Here is a 20,292-nt window from a genome sequence, read left to right on the forward strand (position 1 = left end):
TTCCTTTTCTTGCCTTATTGCTCTGGCTAGAGTCTCTAGTTCTATATTGAAAATAAGTGGTGATAATGGACATCCTTGTCTCATTCCTGTTTTTAGGGGGAATTCTTGAAGTGTTTCCCCATTTAATATGATGTTGGCGGTGGGCTTATTGTAGATTGCCTTAATGATATTGAGATATGTTCCTTCTATTCCAATTCTCTGCAGTGTTTTTTTTTTATCATAAATGGATGTTGAATTTTGTCAAATGCTTTTTTGGTGTCTCTTGAAATGATCGTGTGATTTTTGTCCTTGGTTCTGTTTATATGGTGAATAACATGGATTGATTTTTTTTTTTTTTGGTGGTACTGGGGTTCCTGGAAGCCCTTCTACCTCCGGGCTACACTCCCAGACCTATTTTTTACATTTTTTTATTTGGAAACAGGGTCTCCTAAGCCAGCGCGGGCAGCTGGATTCAAACCTGTGCGATCCTCCTGTCTCTGCCTCCCAAGCGCAGGGATTACAAGCATGCGCCACCACGCCCGGCCAACATGGATTGATTTTTGTATGTTGAACCAGCCTTGCATCCCTGGGATGAACCCTACCTCATGGTGTATGATGTTCTTGATGTGGTTTTGAATGCGTGGTGCTTGTATTTTGTTTAATAGTGTAGCATCCAAGTTAATCAGAAATATAGGCCTGTAGTTTTCCTTCCTTGAACTGCCTTTTTTCGGTTGCAGTATTAGTGTGATTTTGGCTTCATAGAATGTATTTGGGAGAGTACCGGTTTTTTCTATTTCATGAAAGAGTTTGAGGAGTATTTGGGTTAGATTTCTATAAAGGTTTTATAGCATTCACTTGGGAAACCATCTGGTCCTGTGCTTTTCTTTGATGGTAAGCTCTTTATTGTTGTTTCAATCTCTTTGATTGTTATTGGTTGGTTTAAGTGTTCTATATCTTCTTGACTCAGTTTAAGAAGGTTGTATTTATATAGGAAGTTGTTGATTTCCTCCAGATTTTCCATTTTGTTGGAGTATAGTTTTTCAAAGTACTTTCTGATAATCCTCTGGATTTCTACACTGTCAGTAATAATGTCTCCTTTTTCATCCCTTATCTTCATAATTTGGGTTGATTCTCTATTTTTTTAGTTAGGTTGGCTAGTGGTTTATCTATCGTGTTAATTTTTTCAAAAAGCCAGATTTTGGTTTTGTTGATTTTCTGTATAGTTTTTAATTCTCTATTTCGTTAATTTCTGCTCTAATTTTAATAATTTCCTGTCTTCTACTGGCTTTGGGGTTAGAGTGTTCCTGCTTTTCAAGGGCTTTGAGGTGTGTCGTTAGGTTATTTATTTGAAGATTTTCTGTTTTTCTTACGTGAGCACTCAGTATTCCTCTTAATACTGCCTTCAATGTGTCCCAGAGGCTTTGATATGTTGTATCTTTATTTCATTTGTATCTAGAAATTTCTTGATTTCACCTCTTACATCTTCTATGACCCATTCTTCATTCAGAAGTGTGGTATTCAGTCTCCACATGTTTATGTTGTTTCTCTGGGTCTTATAGTTGATTTCTAGTTTCATTCCATTATGGTCTGAAATGACACAGGGAAGTATGTAACGTTTTTTAAATTTGCTAGTGCTCATTTTGTGTCCCAGGATGTGATCTATTTTGGAGAAAGTTCCGTGAACAGCTGAGAAAAATGTAAACTCCGCTATAGTTGGGTGAAATATTCTCTATGTGTCCAGCAGGTCCATTTGTTTAATGGTGTTCTTTAGTTCTGAGGCATCTTTACTGACCTTTTGTCTGGAAGAGTGGTCTAGTATTGTGAGAGGTGTGTTGAAGTCTCCCAGTACTATTGTGTTGGGATTTATGTGTGACTTCATGTCACAAAGAGTTTGATTTATGAAAGTAGCTGCACCTATGTTTGGGGCATAGATGTTGTTTATTGTTATTTCCTCTTGCTGGATTATTTCTTTTACCAGTAAAATATGACCTTCTTTGTCTCTTCTAATAAGTTTGGGTTCAAAGTCTAACTTGTCTGATATCATAGTTGTTACTCCTGCTTGCCTTTGAGTTCCATTGGCATAGATTACCTTGCTCTTGCCCTTTACCTTAAGTTTGTTCCTATCTTTACTTGTAAGGTGTGTTTCTTGTAAGCAGCAGATGGATGGATTCTGGTTTTTAATCCATGTTGCCACTTTATGTCTTTTTATTGGGGAGTTGAGGCCATTTACATTCAGTGTGATTATAGAGAGATAATTTTTAATTCCTAACATATAAGATTTTATTTCTGTTTGAGATACTGTTTATTCTTCTTTGCTTAGTTGTCTGCTAGAGGGAAAATCTTGCCGAAACCCAACTCAGTCCAATCGGGGCGCAAGTCCACTCGCGGTCGAGAATATCAGCAAAGATGGGGAAGGATAGAGTGAAATACTGCAGCCTCTTACCTGCAGCGATTCTTTCCCTTCTAGGAACTAAATTTCTTAAAGTTCCTAGTGACGGCGCTTTTGGAAAGAACCTGATATGGACAAGAGCCTTTTGAGCTAATGACACTTTATTACAAGAACCCCGAAAAATTTATACCCTTCACCAGTAAAGTTAATAATAAGAGAAAAGGAAGTGAATGCAATCACTGTGAAACAATAGTGAATGACATGTAAACAAAGGTAAAAAAACTAGTCTGGCTTTCAGCTGGCTTTTGGCTTTCAAGAGATTAACTCCGGATCTTCTCCCCGATCTTGCAGTCAAGCAGTTCCAAAGGGCGATGTTCCAGAAGAAATGGGCACGCCCAAGGCTTGGAGGTTTCTCGGGGAATGTTCTTTAACTTTCGTGGAACTTTCCATCTTTTGGGCTCAGTCCGTATGGCAAGTGTGGGGAGATGTGGTGATTCAGGTGGATGTGATAGAGTTTCTTCAGGTGTTGCCATCTTACCTTCTAAATCTGAAAGCTTAAGCAAACTCACAACACAGTTTGGCAGACAAACACCAAAAATACCATGTAGTTTTTGGATTTAGTTGTCAGATATACTTCCTTAGCTGTGAAACACTTTTCCCCAAATGATAGGCTTATTAGAAACCTATTCATCTTATAAATAATCCATATTCCTGTCCCAGACCCTTTGCAATATCCTTTCCTGGGCCACGTGGCACCCCTCCCATCTCGAGCAGGGCTCATACTGGGTGTAAAGGTCAAGAATCTTCCTAGCCTTCAGCTCCATTGTATTGGGCAGTATTAGTTGCTCATAAACTGGGTTGCTTTGATGTTACACCCAACGTTTGTCTTCCCATATCTGGGCAGGATCACAAATTGAAGTAAATGGAGGCATCGGGTCGCCTCCCCCTCTAGGTTAGTTAGTAATTAGGTTGAAGGTCAGAGATTGAGAGGAAATCTGCGTTTGTAATTACTGGCTGGAATTCTACCACTGCATCTAATCTCTAAGTTCTTTTACCATCTGAACAAAACCAAGGACATTTAGAGGTTTGGACAAATTACCAGAAATTTTATTTTCCACGGACTCAGTTTCTCTCACAGTCCTGATCTTATACCACCGGAGCAATTCATGTGGAGAGTTAAAAGAATACTAAAAGAATAATATTTATGAAAGGATATCTAAAAGTGGAGAGTACTTTCAGCCAGTGATCATACCTTCTCTCGGGGCTATTTCTCACTTTGAGATTCTGCCTATGGACTGCATGAATAATAATAATGCAGATGCCGAGAGGGCGTGGCTGTTGCTGGTATCTGCAAAATCTTGTTTCTTTGGTTCTGGTGTGTATTACCTATTTCTTCTTTGCAGTTAATCTCTTTGAGTATTTTCTCTAGTGCTGGTTTTGAAGACATAAATTCCTTCAGTTTCTGTTTGTCATGGAAGCTTCTTATTTCCCCATCTAATTTGATAGAAAGTTTTGCTGGTTAGGAAATTTTTGGCTAGAAGTTGTTTTCTTTCAGAGTTTGGAATATGTTACTCCACACCCTTCTGGCTCTCATGACTTGGTTTGGGAAGTCTGGAGTGATTCTAATTGGTTTGCCTCTGAATGTCACTTGGCCTTTTGTTTTTGTTGCCTTTAAGATTCTCTCCTTGGCTTCCACATTAGTCATTTTGATAATTATGTGGCGTGGGGATCCTCTTCTCTGATCCTGTCTAAAGGGAGTTCTATAAGTTTCCTGGACCTGTGTATCGACCTCTTGCTCTATGTTTGGAAACTTTTCTGATATCACTTCCTTGAAGAGATTGTTGATCCCTTTGGTTTCACCTTCTTTTCCCTCCTCTATTCCAATTATTCTTAGGCTAGCTCTGCTAAAATGGGCCCATATTTCTTCAATGTCAAATTCCTGCTGCTGGATTTTTTTTTCTAAATTAGAGACTATGTGTTCGTTTTTGGAGTGATTATCTTCTAGGAGCAAGATTCTATTCTCCATGTGGTCTAATCGGTTATTTATACTTTGAATTGAGGACTTTATTTCAATGATTGTATCCTTTATCTTTTTTTGGCTCTATCTGAATTCTTTTAGAAAGTCCTCTATTAATTCTACAGTTATTTTCCTGATTTGATCTTCTAGAAATCTCTGGATTTCAGTTTTATTAGGTTCTGATGTTGTGGGGTTGTGGGCATTCATTGCTCCATTGTTATTCCTCTTTCCCATGATTTCGGAAGTTTGTGTCTTCTCTGGGTTCTTTTCTGGGTCACTACAACTTTACTTAAGGTGCTATGGATCTCGAGTCAATGGTATCTCAGTCACCACTACTCCTTTACTGGGTTGTATCACAAAATCTCAGACCCACGGAGTCAATCGAGGCTGCTTTAGACCATGGGGGGGGTGGGGGTTTGCCAGGTTGGGCGTTCTCCCACAGGGAGTTGTGACTATGGTGTGATATCTCTGCCACCGCCACTCCCCCACTGGGTTGGACTGCAAAAATCTCAGACCCAGGGAGACTATCTGTGCAAGTCCCTGGGAGTGCAGTACTGGGATTTCTCCTTTAGGGGCCGCAATTTTACTTGTGGTTGTGAGTGCGCTGATGGAGCTGTAGTGGACTCGGTGAATTCGCTGTTGCCACCGCTGGCAATATGACAATGCTGCCACGCCCTTGGCCTTGAGGCTGGCGTATTTCTTCTCTGGTTTTGAGCTCTGCTCTGAGTCCCTGCATGGTGTGCTGAGCCTGGCCCTTGGGAGCTTTAGATGCTCCTTGCATTGAAAAAACTGCTGACTACCACCCGGCTGTTCAGCAGCTGCTCAACCCGGCTCGCTGTCCACCCCTCCTCTCTGGAGCCTGGTGGCTGGTTGAGTGTGTAAGGCTGGAGCTGTCCGCTGAACTCGCCACTGCCTCCAGCAGTAAGTCGCTGCTTCTGCATTCTCAGCCGTGAGGCCAGTGTATCTCCTCTCTGGATTTGAGCTCTGTTCTGAGTCTCCCTCCTCTCTGGAGCCAGGTGCTGTGAGGGAAGATGGAGCCCGCGCTGCTCCGTGCCACAGCTCCGGCCATGGCACTGAGGACTGGTTTCTTTCTGGTGTCTCGTTTTTTCAGTGCTCTTTGTCCCTTGTATTTACAGTTTTTATTTCTTTGCTGATGGTGATTTCTGGCTCTGAAAGGCGCTGGTTTTGTGTTAATAGAGATCGATTGTTAGCAGGACTCATAAGCGCTGCTTTTCTCCGTCGCCATCTTCCCGGAAGTTAGGACTGCTGATATAATGCTAATCTCAGCTGGCTGTGGTAGCACATGCACACTTGCAATCCCAGTACTTGGGAAGCAGAGACAGGAGCGTCCCAGGTTTGCAGCCAGCCTCAGCAACTTCGTGAGGGTCCCAGCAACTTAGTGAGACCCTGTTTACAAATTAAACATAGAATAAGTCTGGGGCTGTAGTCTGGAGTAGAAGGTCCTTGGGTTCCACCCCTAGTATAACAAAAATAAAAAATAAATATAATAAATGCTAATCTCATCTAAAATACCTTCACAGAAGCATTGAGTGTCTTAGAACACATATCTGAGTACTGCAGTTTACCCAAGATGACAAAATTAACCATCACCCGTGGATTCTGTGACACATTTAGATTTTAAGGTCCCATACCAGACATCTTTCCCAACCCACAGAAAGTGTGCCTTCCTACCATTACATCACTACCTTTCTTTGATGCAGGTTAGGGTATGAAGAACACCCAGACACATTCTCCCATGACCTTTTATTCCAGCTGGGGTGAGGAACAGAGTCTACCATCACCTACTCTGGCTGCAGGTGAGGAGTTCACAATCAGCTCTGGGGTTTCTGCAGCCTGTACAGGGCTCATAGGAGTCTGGGGCCACAAAGGGCAGCATGGAGGCAAATTCCGTGGTCACTGGGGAATAATGCTACCAAAGTCTTCGGAGCATCCAAATGGGCTGAATGAAGCTCAAATGGACAAAGAAAAGGAGCAGTTAGGAAGGTGGTGGGTGGGGTGGGGGGAAGCTACATGCAGGGACCCAGGGAAAAGAGTGGTGGGTCAGAAACAAGCCCTGGGACCAAAGCACTGGGTGGAGTTGGGCACACAGGAGCCAGAGTGCTCTGAGGAAAGGCTTGCCGGTTAGTGGGCAATGAGGGTTGAAGAGAGCCTCCCTTGCAAGGCCAGGCCTCCAGAGTGCCAGCACCATTTTTGGGGTCCTTCCCCACAGAGACTCCTGGGCTCTGATGGGTCATGAGGAACGAACCACCACCTACCCTCCTCTGTAAAGCCTGTAAGATGTGGCCTTGCAGGAGCTGTCCACAACCTGAACCTGGGTAAGTGACGAATGGCCGAGAAGTGACAGGTGGGAAATAACACGCTTAGACTTAGCCTCCTGTGAGTGCCTGGCTGAGCCTCCGTTTCACCTGGTTCCCAAGCACAGGGTGCCAGGGCGCAGGAAAACAAGCAGAGCCACTCGGGGTGAACCTTCCTGGTGGTGGCAGCCATCTGCTGGCTTCTGTCCCAAGCAGCCCTCCCACCCCACACGACACAAGATCAACACAGAAATTAGCAATGGCAAAATGGAAGAAAAGTCTCACTGTAGGTCCTGCAAAAACCTATTGCCTAAGGATGATTAGAAATGTTCTCAGGTCAGTATCTCTAAAGAAAATATAACAGATATGAAAAAGTATTCACATTACGATTTTACCCACATAAAATGTGCACGCATACATATACATGTGTGATGCAGAATGAACTTGTTGGGTAAAGTACTGAGAAGTATGTTCAAATACAAACTCAGAAATGTGGAAGCATACCCGGTGCCCACCATTCAACCTCAGAAATCCTGAAAAAAATACACCCTACCTTATCAGCTATACTTCCAAGAACTATCCCAAAGGAACATTTTCAAACATTTGTTTTTCTGGGATCATGGGCCTGAAGGGAACTGTGGTAACTGACAGGCAAGCAGATGAAGGAAGAGCCAGGATTCTGAGCTGGCTAGCAGAGGAGGGCGAGGATGCGAAGCCTGAGGCTGGAGAGAGAGAGGTAGCTATGCAGGAAGCCTGATGAACACCGCGCTTGCTCCACGTGCTGGAGGACAACCAGGGATGAACGGGGTGGGAGCGGCGTGTGCAGGGCCTCTCAGTCCTGGCCCTGGTGGCTCATGGCAGGGACAGGGGAAGAACAATCCAGACACATGTAACGTGTAAGGCCACTCTTTATTATAGAAACAAACAGCCATCTTGACCCGGGCGGGAAATAACACAGAAGGACGGCCTTTGGGTGGCTTATCATCTGACCTACAAGAGTGCAATGTGCAACGCCACTCTTTATCATGAAAACAAACAGCCATCTTGAGTGGGGGGAAATACACAGAACAACGGGCCTTGAGGGTGGTTCGTTGTGTGGCCTCCAAGGTAGCTTTGGCTTCGTGGTCTGCCAGGCCGCCAACCAGAGTCATGGGCACGACCCTGGCCCATGAACGAAGAGGAGCATGACATCCAGGGCTCCTCCCAGGGCGCAGGCTCCTTTCAGGGCATGGGTTTGAAGGCCTCCCTCGGGATCTTGCCCTCGGTCTGGAGATAAAGAAGCGGGGTGTCCAAAATGGCAGGTGCTCCCAGTTCCATCCCGGGGCCGCCCCGTCTCCACCTCCCCGCAGGCTCAGAGACACCCACCATCTACCTACTTGATTCCCAGGCCTCACCTGGAACCTAGTGAAGACCTGGCCGGCTTTGTTGTAGTCCCACTGGTTGTCCTCCAGACACCTGGGGTGGGGGAAGCACAGGTAAGTTGAGGCCGTACCACAGGACGCACACACTGACCACAAAATGCCACCTCTCCACCTGGGCTACTCTTTGGCTGGGACACATGCACCAGGATGGGCAGCACTGTAAAGACGAATAAAGACCTTGTGGAAGACAAAGCATCTGTGCCACCCGCATGCATGCTCACCAAAATTCAGAGCAGAGAAACGGGAGTGTGCCAAAGATTTAAGGAGCTCAGTGCAATAAAAGGCAGCTGGGGATGTAGCACAAAGGTAGAACGTACCTGGTGTCATCTTGTCATCCTAATGATACTTAGACTTCCAAACTATGTACATAGGATGCCCTTCCACTTTTTGAGTCTTCTTTCATTTTTTTCAGCCACGTTACGCATCTCTAATGGACTGGATTTAGAATGTTCCCCTAGACCTTACAGAAATAAGGCAGCCATCTTGGAGGCAGGGCTTGGTTGCTGAAGAAGCATCCCTGGGGTGTGGCCTTGGGGATTATGTAAGATTCCCCCCCCCCCCTCAGGCTTCCAGCCTCCACGATGAGACAGCAGACCCTAGCTCTCTTCCTCTCAGAGATAACCTGCTTCCTATTATTTTCAATAATTTCAATTTCGGACCATCCACTGCAAGCACACAGAAATACAAATGAGGTTTTTGTTTTTTTCCATAATACTGGCACCTTATTCAACTTGTATATTCATTTTAGTGGCTTGCTGGGATGAACTCTTTTGGATTTTTCCATATGGAAGGTAGAGTGGCATTTGAGTATCCTACTATTTTCAAGAAAAGCAACACACATCAGTATAAAAGTATGATACCTTCTTCAAGGGTCCACTTTTTTAGTTTGTGTAAACAAAATATCCACATATTATTTTCCCCCAAAAACCTCCTGTGGGTTTCCATTATTCACTCCCCCACCCCACTCACAAATCTTCCCAGCACTTACTTCTGAGACCACTCGAGTTTCATCCCAGACTGTGTGGAGAAAGCCTGCACCATCTTCCACTGCTCTTGGGAGAGGGTGGGCCCAGAGCTGGAACACAGCATGGGCGTGGCAGTGGAGAAGGTGCTCTGGATCTCAGCAGGGACGTTGTGCCTCAGGAGCAGCTGGTCATTCACGATGCATAGACTGGAAGAAAAACAGTCCCTGAAACAAATGGACAGGTACAGAACCCTGTACTGCCAACAACGGGGTCCTCCTTAACCACAGTCAATCAGCACCCAGATTCCTCCCATATCACTACTATACCTGCCTCCTGGATTTCTAGATGGTACTTATAGAGCCCACTTTTGGAGAACTTTCCTACCACCTCCACTAGATTTATAGTTTTCATCCCAATGCACTGAACCTATACAACAGCGCCAAGAACTGCATGCATTTACCCCCACATGCAGAGGGAGACACTGAGACACAGAGAGGTCAAAGTAATTGAACCAAGGACAGTTAAGTCAGTGTTGGGCTCAGGAAGGGAACTGGTATTCCAACTCTCTTGCTTTTTTCCTCCAGGCTAGACTGCTCCTTGGATCGACCCATTGCTCTTCCACCATACTGAAAACACCCCCAGGTCTGCACCACCACATTCCCACACCGCTGGCCCTGGACTGGGAAGATCACTCACACTTACCACACAACACGCACCTGGAACCGCTGCCGGGGGTAGCGATGAAGGTCCGCGTGAAGGTACGAACACATCCCTGACACTTTCCTTCCACTTCAATGACGAGAAGCAACAACAGCCCCTTAGAGCTGCACATGCTTTACACACTCACACAGCATTTCCCAGTGAGGGCCTTACAACTGAAAGGAGCCACACCCAAACAACTGCTCTCTTGGAGTCAGGAGGGGTTGGCTGAAACAGGGAGGGCAACCATGGGAATGATCCACTCCCGGTGATGGGTCACACATCACAAGTTGGTCCTGTGAAAGTCACCTGAAAAGCTGACATGATTCCTGTCCCACACAGGCCCAAGAGGGGAAACAGAGAGGTAAAAAACCTGGCCCAAGGTCACAGTCTAAGAAATTGAGAGGAAGGCCATCAAAGTCCACACTACTGTGTCCCTAACCCCTGCGCTGCAGGGAAGATAGGCACAGACCTAGTTGAGACCAGGACGGTCTGTGGGCAGAGTGGGGGCAGGAGAACACTGGGGGAAGAACAGGGAGGAAAGGCCCAGATTCGGGGAAGCAGGGAGAGTTCTGGGAGGGTGCCCCCCAGGGGGAGGGAGCAGTAGCAGATCTCGGGGGACTGTACCTATACGTACCTTCCTTGAACACCCCATTGACAGAAAAGCAGAGCATTTTCTCCTGAAAGGGAAGAATGCAGGAGCTCAGGATCCTGGATAACTTCCTACACACCTCCAGCTTTCTGGCCCAGCCCCCGGGAGGAGGCAGGAGCTCACCGACTGGAACCACATGTCCACCACAAAACAGGTGAAGTCATGCTCGGTTTTGGGCAGCCCAACCAGAGAGTCCACAATGTCACGTTTTGTGTGCTTCAGCAGCTGCACGCACAAGTCTGTAGAGGGCAGAAGCGAAGATGGGTGGGCTGCCGCGCCCCGGCCCTTGTCCCCTGTGATTGTCCCGTTCTCACCCCTCCTTGCCCTTCCCAGTCTTCCCCATCACACACTTACAGGGATCCTTGAGCTGCGTCATATTCCTGTTGTATTTCAAGTACTCACACAGGCTGCTCCTAGGAGAAAAAGAGGAACAGGAGGAGGTGGTGGTCCAGCCAGCGCGGGCGTTTCTGGGAGCTGCCCGTGTCTGCTGTGAGCCACGCTACCCCAGATCAGAGTCTGAGCTGGGATACTCACGGGGCTGGGTCCCTGGGGTTGAAGGTAACGGTCAGGGAGAAGCAGGCCTCGTTGTGGTAAGCACTGAGGAGACACCGTCGATCTCCATAGTCGTAGATCAAGAAGTACCTGTGGGGGAACAAAGGGGACAGGCTATCTCTGTGGTTCGGGCCCCAAATGAGACCTGAGAACTCCTCTGAGCAGACCAGTGCCAAGAAAGCCCAGCCAGTCCCAACTCTCCCCTTCCTCAAGGTCCCAGGGGAACTTACTCCTGCAGGAATTGCAGGACCATGCTCTTTGGAGTCTCAGACCCTTTAAATCTTTCCTGGAATAAAAAGACATTTTAGACTATGTGGTTGATAGGACCTCCCCAGAAACACCTCAAAAATCTACCTTGTTCCTTCTTCCTCACCTCGCACGGCTTTCTTACCTCAGGATTAGCCATGTCGATGACAACTGGTGGGGACAATTCCTGGCCATCCTGGGGAAGGGAAAAAGTAGTCAGCAGTGCAGAGCCGAGAGGCGGCACTGGATGACCAAGGCGATGAACAGGCCCAAGGGCGAACGTGGGTCAGAGGTCAGGTGTGAAATGGGCCTGGAAATATCATGGGTGAGGTTAAAGTGGGAATCTGCTTTATGGGCTCCAGGAAATCTCCCCTAATTTAGGCAACCTTTGGATACTCATATGTTCACCCACTTACGGACATCTTTTCCTGTGAGAACACAAATGCACATTTCAGAAGTCCATGTCCTCTAAAACGGATGAGGGTCTCATGCAAACATGTACTCTGGCAAGACCCAAAAGGTCTAGGTGTGGGTGGGGAGTCCGGGTGTGTGACCAAGAGGAGGCAACGGTGAGGCAGGTACTTACCAAACGTAACAACTGGGGGAAATAATCATGGATGGCACTGTCGAAAACCAAAAATCAAATGCACTGATTTTATTATTTTATTGTGGTACTGGGGATTAAACTCAGGGGGCGGAGGCAGTCTACCTCTGAGCTATGACCACAGCCCTATTTTATTTTGAAAGAGGATCTCATTACGTTGTGCGGGGCCTGGCAAAGTTGCTGAGGCTGTCCTCCAAACTGCAATCCTTCTGTCTCAGTCTCCCAAGTACTGAGCATCACGCCTCGCTCAAATGCAGTGACTTTAGAGTTCCGGGATGCTCAGCCTCTTCCTATTCTCCTACCCTATGAGTACCTCCCACCCACATTGCTCTGACCCCTCTTCTCCGGGGCTACGACAAGCCACGTTGGGGGTCCAGGCTCCGGGGCTTTCCCCTGAGACCCCATGGAAGGCTCTGCAAAGAGCAGGGAACGGAGTGGGAGCCCAGGGAGGGCTCCGCTGCCTGGACGGCTGTCTAGCATTCTGCGGAAAGGGGGGACGGGAGGTGACTGACTATGTGGCTTGGCCAGGACAAGGCCAGGTCATCCGCTTGTCCCACCCTCAGGAAGCTGGGCCAGGGAGGTGAGCCAGGATGCCTGGCTCAGAAAGCCGGGAGGGAGGGGCGGGCAGGGGAGGCCATAGAGAGAGTGGGTGGGTAGGTAGGAAAGGAAGAAATATAGAAGACACAGGAGAGGAGAGACAAAGGAGAAACAAGATGAAGGCCAAAGGAAGGGAAGTCACTCAGCGGGGTGGTAGAGTCGGGGTAAGAGAGAAGAAAGCAGCTCCTCCAGGTCCCCCCCGCAAGCCCACAGGCTGCCGCCCATTCGTCTTCCTGTCCCTGGCTGGCCCTGCAGCCCCAGGCAGGCAGGAAAACAGGGAACCCACTGGCCCAGCTCACTGACTGAAGTGGGTCCTTTGCTACATGTGTGAGCCCAGTGTCTGCCCCCCAGGGCCGGGTCCTGCCCCAACCCCACAAGGGATGGAGTCTGGGCGGGCCCCACCTCATGCTCACCAGTTTCTGCCCAGAGGCTCTGTGCACCTGTGCTTGCACGGGAAATCCTACTTTGTCTTGGGCCACCCATGGCTCCTCTGAGCGACTAGGTAGGATGAGGAGGGGTGTGTGTGTGTGTGTGTGTGTGTGTGTGTGTGTGTGTGTAGGGGATTGGAAGTGTCCCCCAAGAAGCCTGTCCTCTTCTGCTTCCTCGACCTCCTCTGCCCTCTGCCTTCCCCTCCTGCCTGGGGGAGGGGGGCAGCCCCTCTGCTCAGTGATCTCAGCCTTTGACCCAGGGAAGCCGGGCCATTCCTCCAAAGGGTATACAGCTCTCATCCATAGTCCAGAGCAAGGGATGTCCTGGTAGCAGTCATACCCGGCCCCTCAGCACTGGGAGGGTGGCCTCCAAATCAGCCTTGGACAAGCGGGGAAGGGGGGCTCTGGAACAAGGGAAGAAGTGCTCCTCTCAAGACAGGGGAGGGAAGCCAGCCCCATCTTGGGGAAGGCATGGGAGGGTGTGCCGCTGGAGGAGGCCAGGCACAGAGAGGTGGAAAACACAGGCAAGACCTGGTGAAAAAGAGGAGGAGGAGGAGGAGGAGGAGGAGGAGGAGGAGGAGGAGGAGGAGGAATAGGAAAAGAGCCCTGAGAGCTAGGGAGTGAGCTGAGGGACACAGATGGAGGAGAAGGCGGGGCTTGTGGGCCTCCCTGAGGACCAGGAGTGCTTGCTGCTGCTGCTGCTGCTGCTGCTGCTGCTGCTGCTGCTGCTGCTCAGGTGGCCAGGAGCCAAGGTCCTCTGCGAGGCAGCCGGGCATTCCCGGACGCCCCTACCTGATGTATGCAGACTTGTCCGGGAAGGTGTCACACAAGGGGTTCCCTTCCAGCCACAGCTCTTCCAGCTTCAGCTCTCTCACCTTGTCCAACTCCCTCGCTGACCTCAGCTGGGAAAGATGGGGACAGGACTAAGAAAAGGGCTCCAGGGAAAGAGAGACCCCAAGACCCTGCGCCCCAGCCCCACCCTCACTCACCCACAGGCACCACTGCCCAACTCTCGCCACTACCCCGGTGAGCACTACCACCCACCCTCTCCCCAGATTTCCTGTGGCTACCTTTACACACCTCATTTTTGGCGAGATTCAGGATCTTGACTTGGGGGGCCTTCTCTATAATGTCAGACAGGCCGTCCAGCTGGTAGAGTCTGTTGCTTCCCAAGTTCAAGGACAACAGCTTTTGCAGAGAAGAAATAGGGCAAAGGTTACTATCTAGGGTCTGGGGGACCAGTGTGCCCTGCAGGCCATCCCTGCCAGGCCCCAGCCTTAACACCCAGTACCCAGTCCTAGACATAAGACCTCACCTCAGGGAAATCCCTTTCAATGACCTGCAGGGTGGCAACCATGCAGTTTCTTCGATTCAGGATCATGTCAATATCATGGCCCACCAAGTCTTCAGAAAGGCAAGAGAAGGGAATCAGAAGGCTGAGAGGCGTCCGGCTGGACCAGCACCTGCACCGCGCTCTCCCCAGACTGACATCCCTACATTTCCCTCCCACGGGGACCCCATCTACGCCCTCACCTGGCCTGGCCTAGAATTGCCCAGGGCAGCCATACCTGGGTCAAAGCGCAGCTTCTGGAGGTCAAGCGATTTCTGGGAGGCATCGTAACGTTTGCTTATGACCAGCTGCAGAGACAGAGAAGGAGAGAGCGGCTCTGAGGCTTTGCCGGTGGTGATGACAGGTGGGGGTTGGGGAGACATGGGCACACAGTGTCCCTTGGTTCTGCATTACCTTTAGTTGCTCTATTTGTTGTGCTGTGAACTTATTTTGCACAGAGTAAGGTACAACAGAAGGACTGACCAATACAGATATCTGTGGGAAGGAGAGGCAAGATAAGGACCAAGACCTGCATGTGTGCATGCGTGTGTGCCCCTGAGTGTGAACGTCGTACTAGGGACTGACCCGGGGGCATTCTAACTCTGAGCTACACCCCTAGCCCTTTTTACTTTTCATTTTAAAAAAGGGTCTTGCTGAATTGCTGAGGTTGGCCTCAAAGCCGCGATCCCTCCATATCAGCCTGCCAAGTACCGCGAGGCCTGGCAAGCACCAGGACCTCTTACCCCAAATACAATAGCCAGCCACTGGCCCATCCTCCCCCCGACCCAGGACTACGTGCCCAGAATGCTCCCCCCCCCCCCCGCCAGCATGCACCTTTCGGTTCCCCTCATCACAAATCTTGTGGTTGACATCCTTCAATGCGAAGGCAGCGCTGGCATCCTGGACAAAGAACCGGGCCTGGTTTTTGACATAGTGGAACTAGAGGCAGCGAAGGCAGAAGGAGCGGTGTCAGATGCCAATGGCCTCTGCTGAGCCAGGCCTCCCCCCTGCCCTGGGCCCACTCAGCTGCCTTCGCCATCCTCGCTTACATCGACCGGGGTGAAGGGGACACTGCAGAGGTCCTGAATCGAGTTCATCAGCCACGTCTTCTCATACCTTCTCCCGTATGGAATCTAAGGGCAAAAAAGAAAGAATAGGACAAAAGAGAGGCAACACGGAATTAGGATGGAGGACAGACTCAGGCACATCACCTTTCCTGATCTTCTACCGAGCTTTAAAGGACTTCTCAAGGGACCACTGACACGATTTCTTTTGCTTGTCCAAATAGAGATTTCTACCCCCCCCCCACCTTTCAATCCATTCAGAAACCTCACACCACATAGCCAACTCATGGGGTTTAGGTCATCTTCCGTTTGTTATAGTCCAGATTATTGTATGTGATGCAGACCCTGCCAAGACACTCACTGTGACCTTGAACCAGTTCCCGAAGGTTCCGTTTTGTGCATCCTCCCCCATTTCTCTCTCTTGAGGATTCGTCTCTCTGCAGACAGTAATGTGGATTTGGCGTACATTATGCCACTTCCCTCTCTTCTTGTGTCGGCTGGAATAAGGAGTGCTGGTGAAGGGACAGAAGGATGGTGTCCGTTAAGTGCCAAGAAAGTCTTCTATATGCCCTCCCTCCCTGACGCCCCGATGCCAGGGGCACACCGAGGACTGCTCAACCAGTATTCCACATCTTCCGTTCTTCAGTTTTCCAGTGAGAGAAGGAAAGGAAAGCCACAGAGAGCTTCCGGGCTCTGCTACCCGCCATCTAGGCAGCCCGGTCACTTACTATCTCACTTGCGGATCCTCATGGACATCCCTCATCTCCACATTTTCATCCTCCTCCTGGGGGTGTGAAGGCAAAGGCCCATACCCCGTAGGCTCACAATGAAGGTTCTTCCTGCCAAAATTACCCCGGGAAAAACTCCCCCCTCTCGGTCTTCCTCGAAAACCTCTGCAGACAGGACTGCATTCTGAAATTGGGGACAAAAACACAGGTTTAAAGACACATCGATGGTCCACTTACCACGGACCGTGGTCAAGGGCTGACAGGGCCCGCAAAGGCCCGCTTGTCCCAAGGGACCATTTGCACAAACCAATCTCAGGCAGCAAACTCCTCTGCGAGCCGGGCGTGGTGGTGCACGCTTATACCCCCAGCACTTTCAAGAGGCTGAGACAGGAGGATCGCAGGTTGGCGGCCAGCCTCGGCTACTTAGTGAGGCCCTCCACCACTTAGTGAGACCCGGTTTCAAAATAAGGAATAAAAAATAGGGCTGGGGGTGGAGCTCGGAGGTAGAGGCCCCTGGATTCCATCCCCAGAACTGCAATAAACGAATACATTTTAAAAATAAATAAAACCCCACAAACTTCTCTGCCTGTCCAGGCAAGGGAGCCTTATCTCGCAGGTGGCCCAACTCCGGGAGACAGCTGGGAAGAGGGAGCAACAGGATTGAACCTTTGAAAAAGTGCATCTGGATTGAAAAAGGACACGGGTGTGTCTGCCCAGGGCTAGACACCAGCCACACTTGCCTTCTCTCGGGCTTCTCTGATCTACCCTAATGCCAGTTGGGACCAACATCACGGCCTCCTGAACTGCCGCTCTACTTCCACACTTGCTCTCGGCAATGCTCGGCTTCAACTAACCAGACTGAGCTTTCTATTTGCCCAGCCCATTGCAGTACTTCCAGCCCAGGACACGATTCTTCCTAAACTCAGCCCTGCTGCAACAAGGGTCTGAAGGATCATCTAGGGTGACGAGCCTCAAGCACAATTTCCAGACGTTTGGAGATTCTCCTGTTACCTCTTTGCCATTCGTTTCTAGTTCAACTCCATATGGGCAGCGAATGAGCTCTGCGTGGTGTGAGGTGGTGCCGCCGCCGCCACCACCTCCTCCCCCTCCTCCTTCATTTGTGGAGGCTTACTGGATGGCATAGAAGATGCGCCATCTTTGTGAATGATACAAGGCATTTGAAGAAGATGTGCCTGTGCCCTACATACAAAGCATGGCAAGAGTCCAAGTCATCTTGGAGAGCTGCCATGCCCTGAGAAAGAACATCACTGGGGACAGGTGTCAAAGTGAGCCCGCTGACAGGTGCAGCCACAGTATCAGCAAGGCCCTGCGTTGGGAAGCACAGGGGAAAGAGAGCCTGTGATAAAAGGCCACAGAGGGTCCCGACGGACAGAGAGGCAGACAACGCAGGCGAACGTCCGTCCACGTACTAAACGGCATCTCGGCCCAGTCCCTGGCTCGCGGCCGTGCTGCCGGAATCAAAGGCACTGTTAACAGGAGCCTCTGCCGCAGCTACTCACTGCCCCTCACCAGCCAGTCGGGGGCCCCCTCAGGCTCCACACAGAACCGCCAGTGAGCATCCCTAGGCCCTTGCGCGTGTGCCCACGGAACTTCCTGTGTCCTTCTGGAATTCTGCCTTTGTGGTCGCCATGCTGCCGAGTGCCCAGCAACAGCGCCCCTGCTGTGGGGAGGGGAAGCAGAAGGTGGGAGGAAACTCCCGCTTGCCCGGTGGCAACCAGCACTCCACCAGTGATGAGAAGACTGACCAGGTCTCTCTTGACCCCCTCATGGAAATCCCACGGGGACCGTGCATCGGCACTCCCTTTTCAGATCCCGAGTTCTAAGCTCACAGGCCCTGGGAACAGTTCCCAGGTTTCCTCAGCCCAGCCAGCGGCGGGACGGGGACTGTCCTCACCTATTGGCCTTCCTCCTTCCTCCACATCGAGTGAATGCTCTCCCAGCGACTGAACGCACCCTTTCTACCTTAATGGTGAACTCCTGGGTCTCAAGGACAGATTTCTAGGTCAGGACACAGGTGAGATTTTGTGCTAGTCACCGCTGCGGGGGTGGGGACCAGGTGTCCTGGACCAGGTGGCGATAACTTTAGCTTTTGTGGGGCTGGGGATTAAGCCCAGGGGCATTCTAACTTCAAGCTACAGCCACCCCCAACTCTGATTTATGTTTTTATTTGAAAACAAGGTCTTGCTGAGAGCCTGCTAAATGGCCGAGTCTGGCCTGGAACCTACGATCCAAATCCTCCGGTCTCAGCCTCCCAAGTACTGCGATTATAAGCAGGCACCACCACTCTCGGCCTGGAACTAGCTTTCTTGGAAGAGACAGGGGAAATCTGTTTGGGGCACAGGATTTGCAGTTTAGAAATGACTTTGGGCTGGCTTTGTCTGACACACAGTTGGAGCCTAATTAATAGCTGTTAAATGAATGCACGTTATGTGGATTTGGGCTCACCTATGAAACCACATCTGAGAATACGTCCGTTTCAACCATTCCTACTTACATTGATTTTTTTTTTTAATCCCAGACAAATCTGGGAGGCAAAACCATTTCACAACCTGCTTACAAATCTAGCACATGCATTGAGTATTTATTATGCAAAATTAGCATTTGCATCAGTGTATCCTTAGAAACAGAACTATTTACCTCCCTGCAGACTAAATTATAACACTGCAGGTTCAATGATGTCTGGGTAGGAGGCTTGACAAACAGTGGTGGCGCAACCTAGGAGAGGCTTTCCCTGAATCTAGCTGACATGGCTTTTTGGACACACACTGTGTGTAGGAAGAATGTTTGGGACCCACGGTTATGTCTCTGGCCATTCAGTCTTGGGGAAGACCTGAAGAACCACCCTTGTCTCAAGAGATGTTATAGCGTTGAGAGTGGGTGAGATTATGCATGTGGGCACACAAGCATGGATTAAAGTTTTGTATAATATACTTTTATAGATATAGTACAGATGTATTCCAAATTACATTGGTAACGACACTGCAACACAGCACGGTGCTTCACTGCATATTGTCTTTCCATTTGTTATGTATCGTATATGTCAAAATGTGTTCCTTGTTCCGAGTGTGCTTTTTTTCCCTTTAATATTGGCGGGGTGTTTGTTTTTGTTTTTGTGGTACTGAGAATCGAACCCAGGGGCATTCTATCTCTGAGCTACACCCTCAGCCCTATTTTTTTTTATTCTTTATTTTGAAACAGGGCCACACTAAGTTGCGGGTGGGGGGGCTCACTAAGAAGCTGAGAGCCTCACTCAGTAGCTGAGGCTGGCTTTGAACTTGTGTGATCCTCCTGTCTCAGCCTCTCAAGCGTGGGCATTACAAGCGTGAGCCGCCACACCCGGCGAGCACAAAGGCTAAGGCTTTAAAGCAGCAGAAGTTTTAGTCAGAACAGGGTTTCTCACACATATTCTCAATGCCCATAACTCAAAGGCTCTGTGGACTAACACCCTGTTCCCATAGAAGTTACAGAAACTACCTTTCCCCCTGAGATTCATGGCACATATCAGCATATTGTCTTAAAAGTATATTGTGCAGTATAGAAGCTTATTTACCTTCATTTTTGTAAGTTCCACAGTTCTTTAAGGTAGAGAACATTGTTGTTTTCGCTGTCTCGTAGCCTTAGTATTTTTCAGAACAAACTTGAAAATGCAGAAATGAGAAACATAAAGGAGACTATTGAAAAATATAAGTGATAATATTCTTTAACCATCTGCCAAGCGATATTTAAAACCCCACAGAGGGACGCACAATCCCTCTATCGGCTCAACTTTCCTCAGCCCATACCACTGCCTTGTGTAGAAATATATCTATCATTTTTCCTGGGTATTTTCCTTAAATTTTACTGAGTATTTTCCTTAAATCCTTTCACTATAATTTTCCACATGAAGGAAAGGAGGGCAGTTTCAAGAAGGAGTCTGAGAAGCAATGCTTAGAAAACTGGGGAAGCGGGTTACGCGCCGGGTGTGGTGGCTCGCGCTTGTAATCCCAGCGCTTGGGAGGCTGAGACAAGAGGATCGCACAGGTTTGAAGCCAGCCTCAGCTAGTTAGTGAGGCTCTCAGCAACTTAGTGAGACCCTGTTTCCAAATAAAATATTTTTAAAAATGAAAAAAAAAATAAAAAAATGTCGCTATACTGCTTTAAGACCTTTTGGGATCTAAGAACAAAAATGCATCACTTTACTTTAAAACATACTGTGTGAAAGGAATGGACTTCAAATCAAGTGTTTTAAGTAAATTCTGGATCTATACACCATGACTACTTTGGCATGATAAAACTGGAGTGTCAA

General features: G+C 48.8%; 1 protein-coding gene across 1 annotated transcript; it reads right to left on the reverse strand.

Moving 5' to 3' along the window:
* Positions 1-7,921: 7,921 nt before the first annotated feature.
* On the reverse strand, positions 7,922-17,637 carry LOC308279087 (nuclear RNA export factor 2-like; the record flags this gene model as incomplete). The annotated part of the gene is made up of 24 exons (XM_080719040.1): positions 7,922-7,966; positions 8,095-8,155; positions 9,110-9,292; positions 9,803-9,875; positions 10,423-10,465; positions 10,561-10,676; positions 10,792-10,850; positions 10,972-11,079; positions 11,220-11,275; positions 11,363-11,478; positions 11,652-11,663; positions 12,160-12,320; positions 13,657-13,766; positions 13,945-14,052; positions 14,180-14,268; positions 14,433-14,502; positions 14,609-14,689; positions 15,029-15,133; positions 15,244-15,327; positions 15,620-15,770; positions 15,987-16,042; positions 16,084-16,170; positions 17,191-17,313; positions 17,593-17,637. The coding sequence occupies 24 exons, from the start codon at positions 17,635-17,637 to the stop codon at positions 7,922-7,924; spliced, it is 2,142 nt and encodes a 713-aa protein (XP_080575166.1).
* Between the last annotated feature and the right edge of the window lie 2,655 nt (positions 17,638-20,292).

The sequence above is a fragment of the Muscardinus avellanarius genome (assembly GCF_963383645.1).
Source record: "Muscardinus avellanarius genome assembly, chromosome: X".
Lineage (NCBI taxonomy): Eukaryota > Metazoa > Chordata > Mammalia > Rodentia > Gliridae > Muscardinus > Muscardinus avellanarius.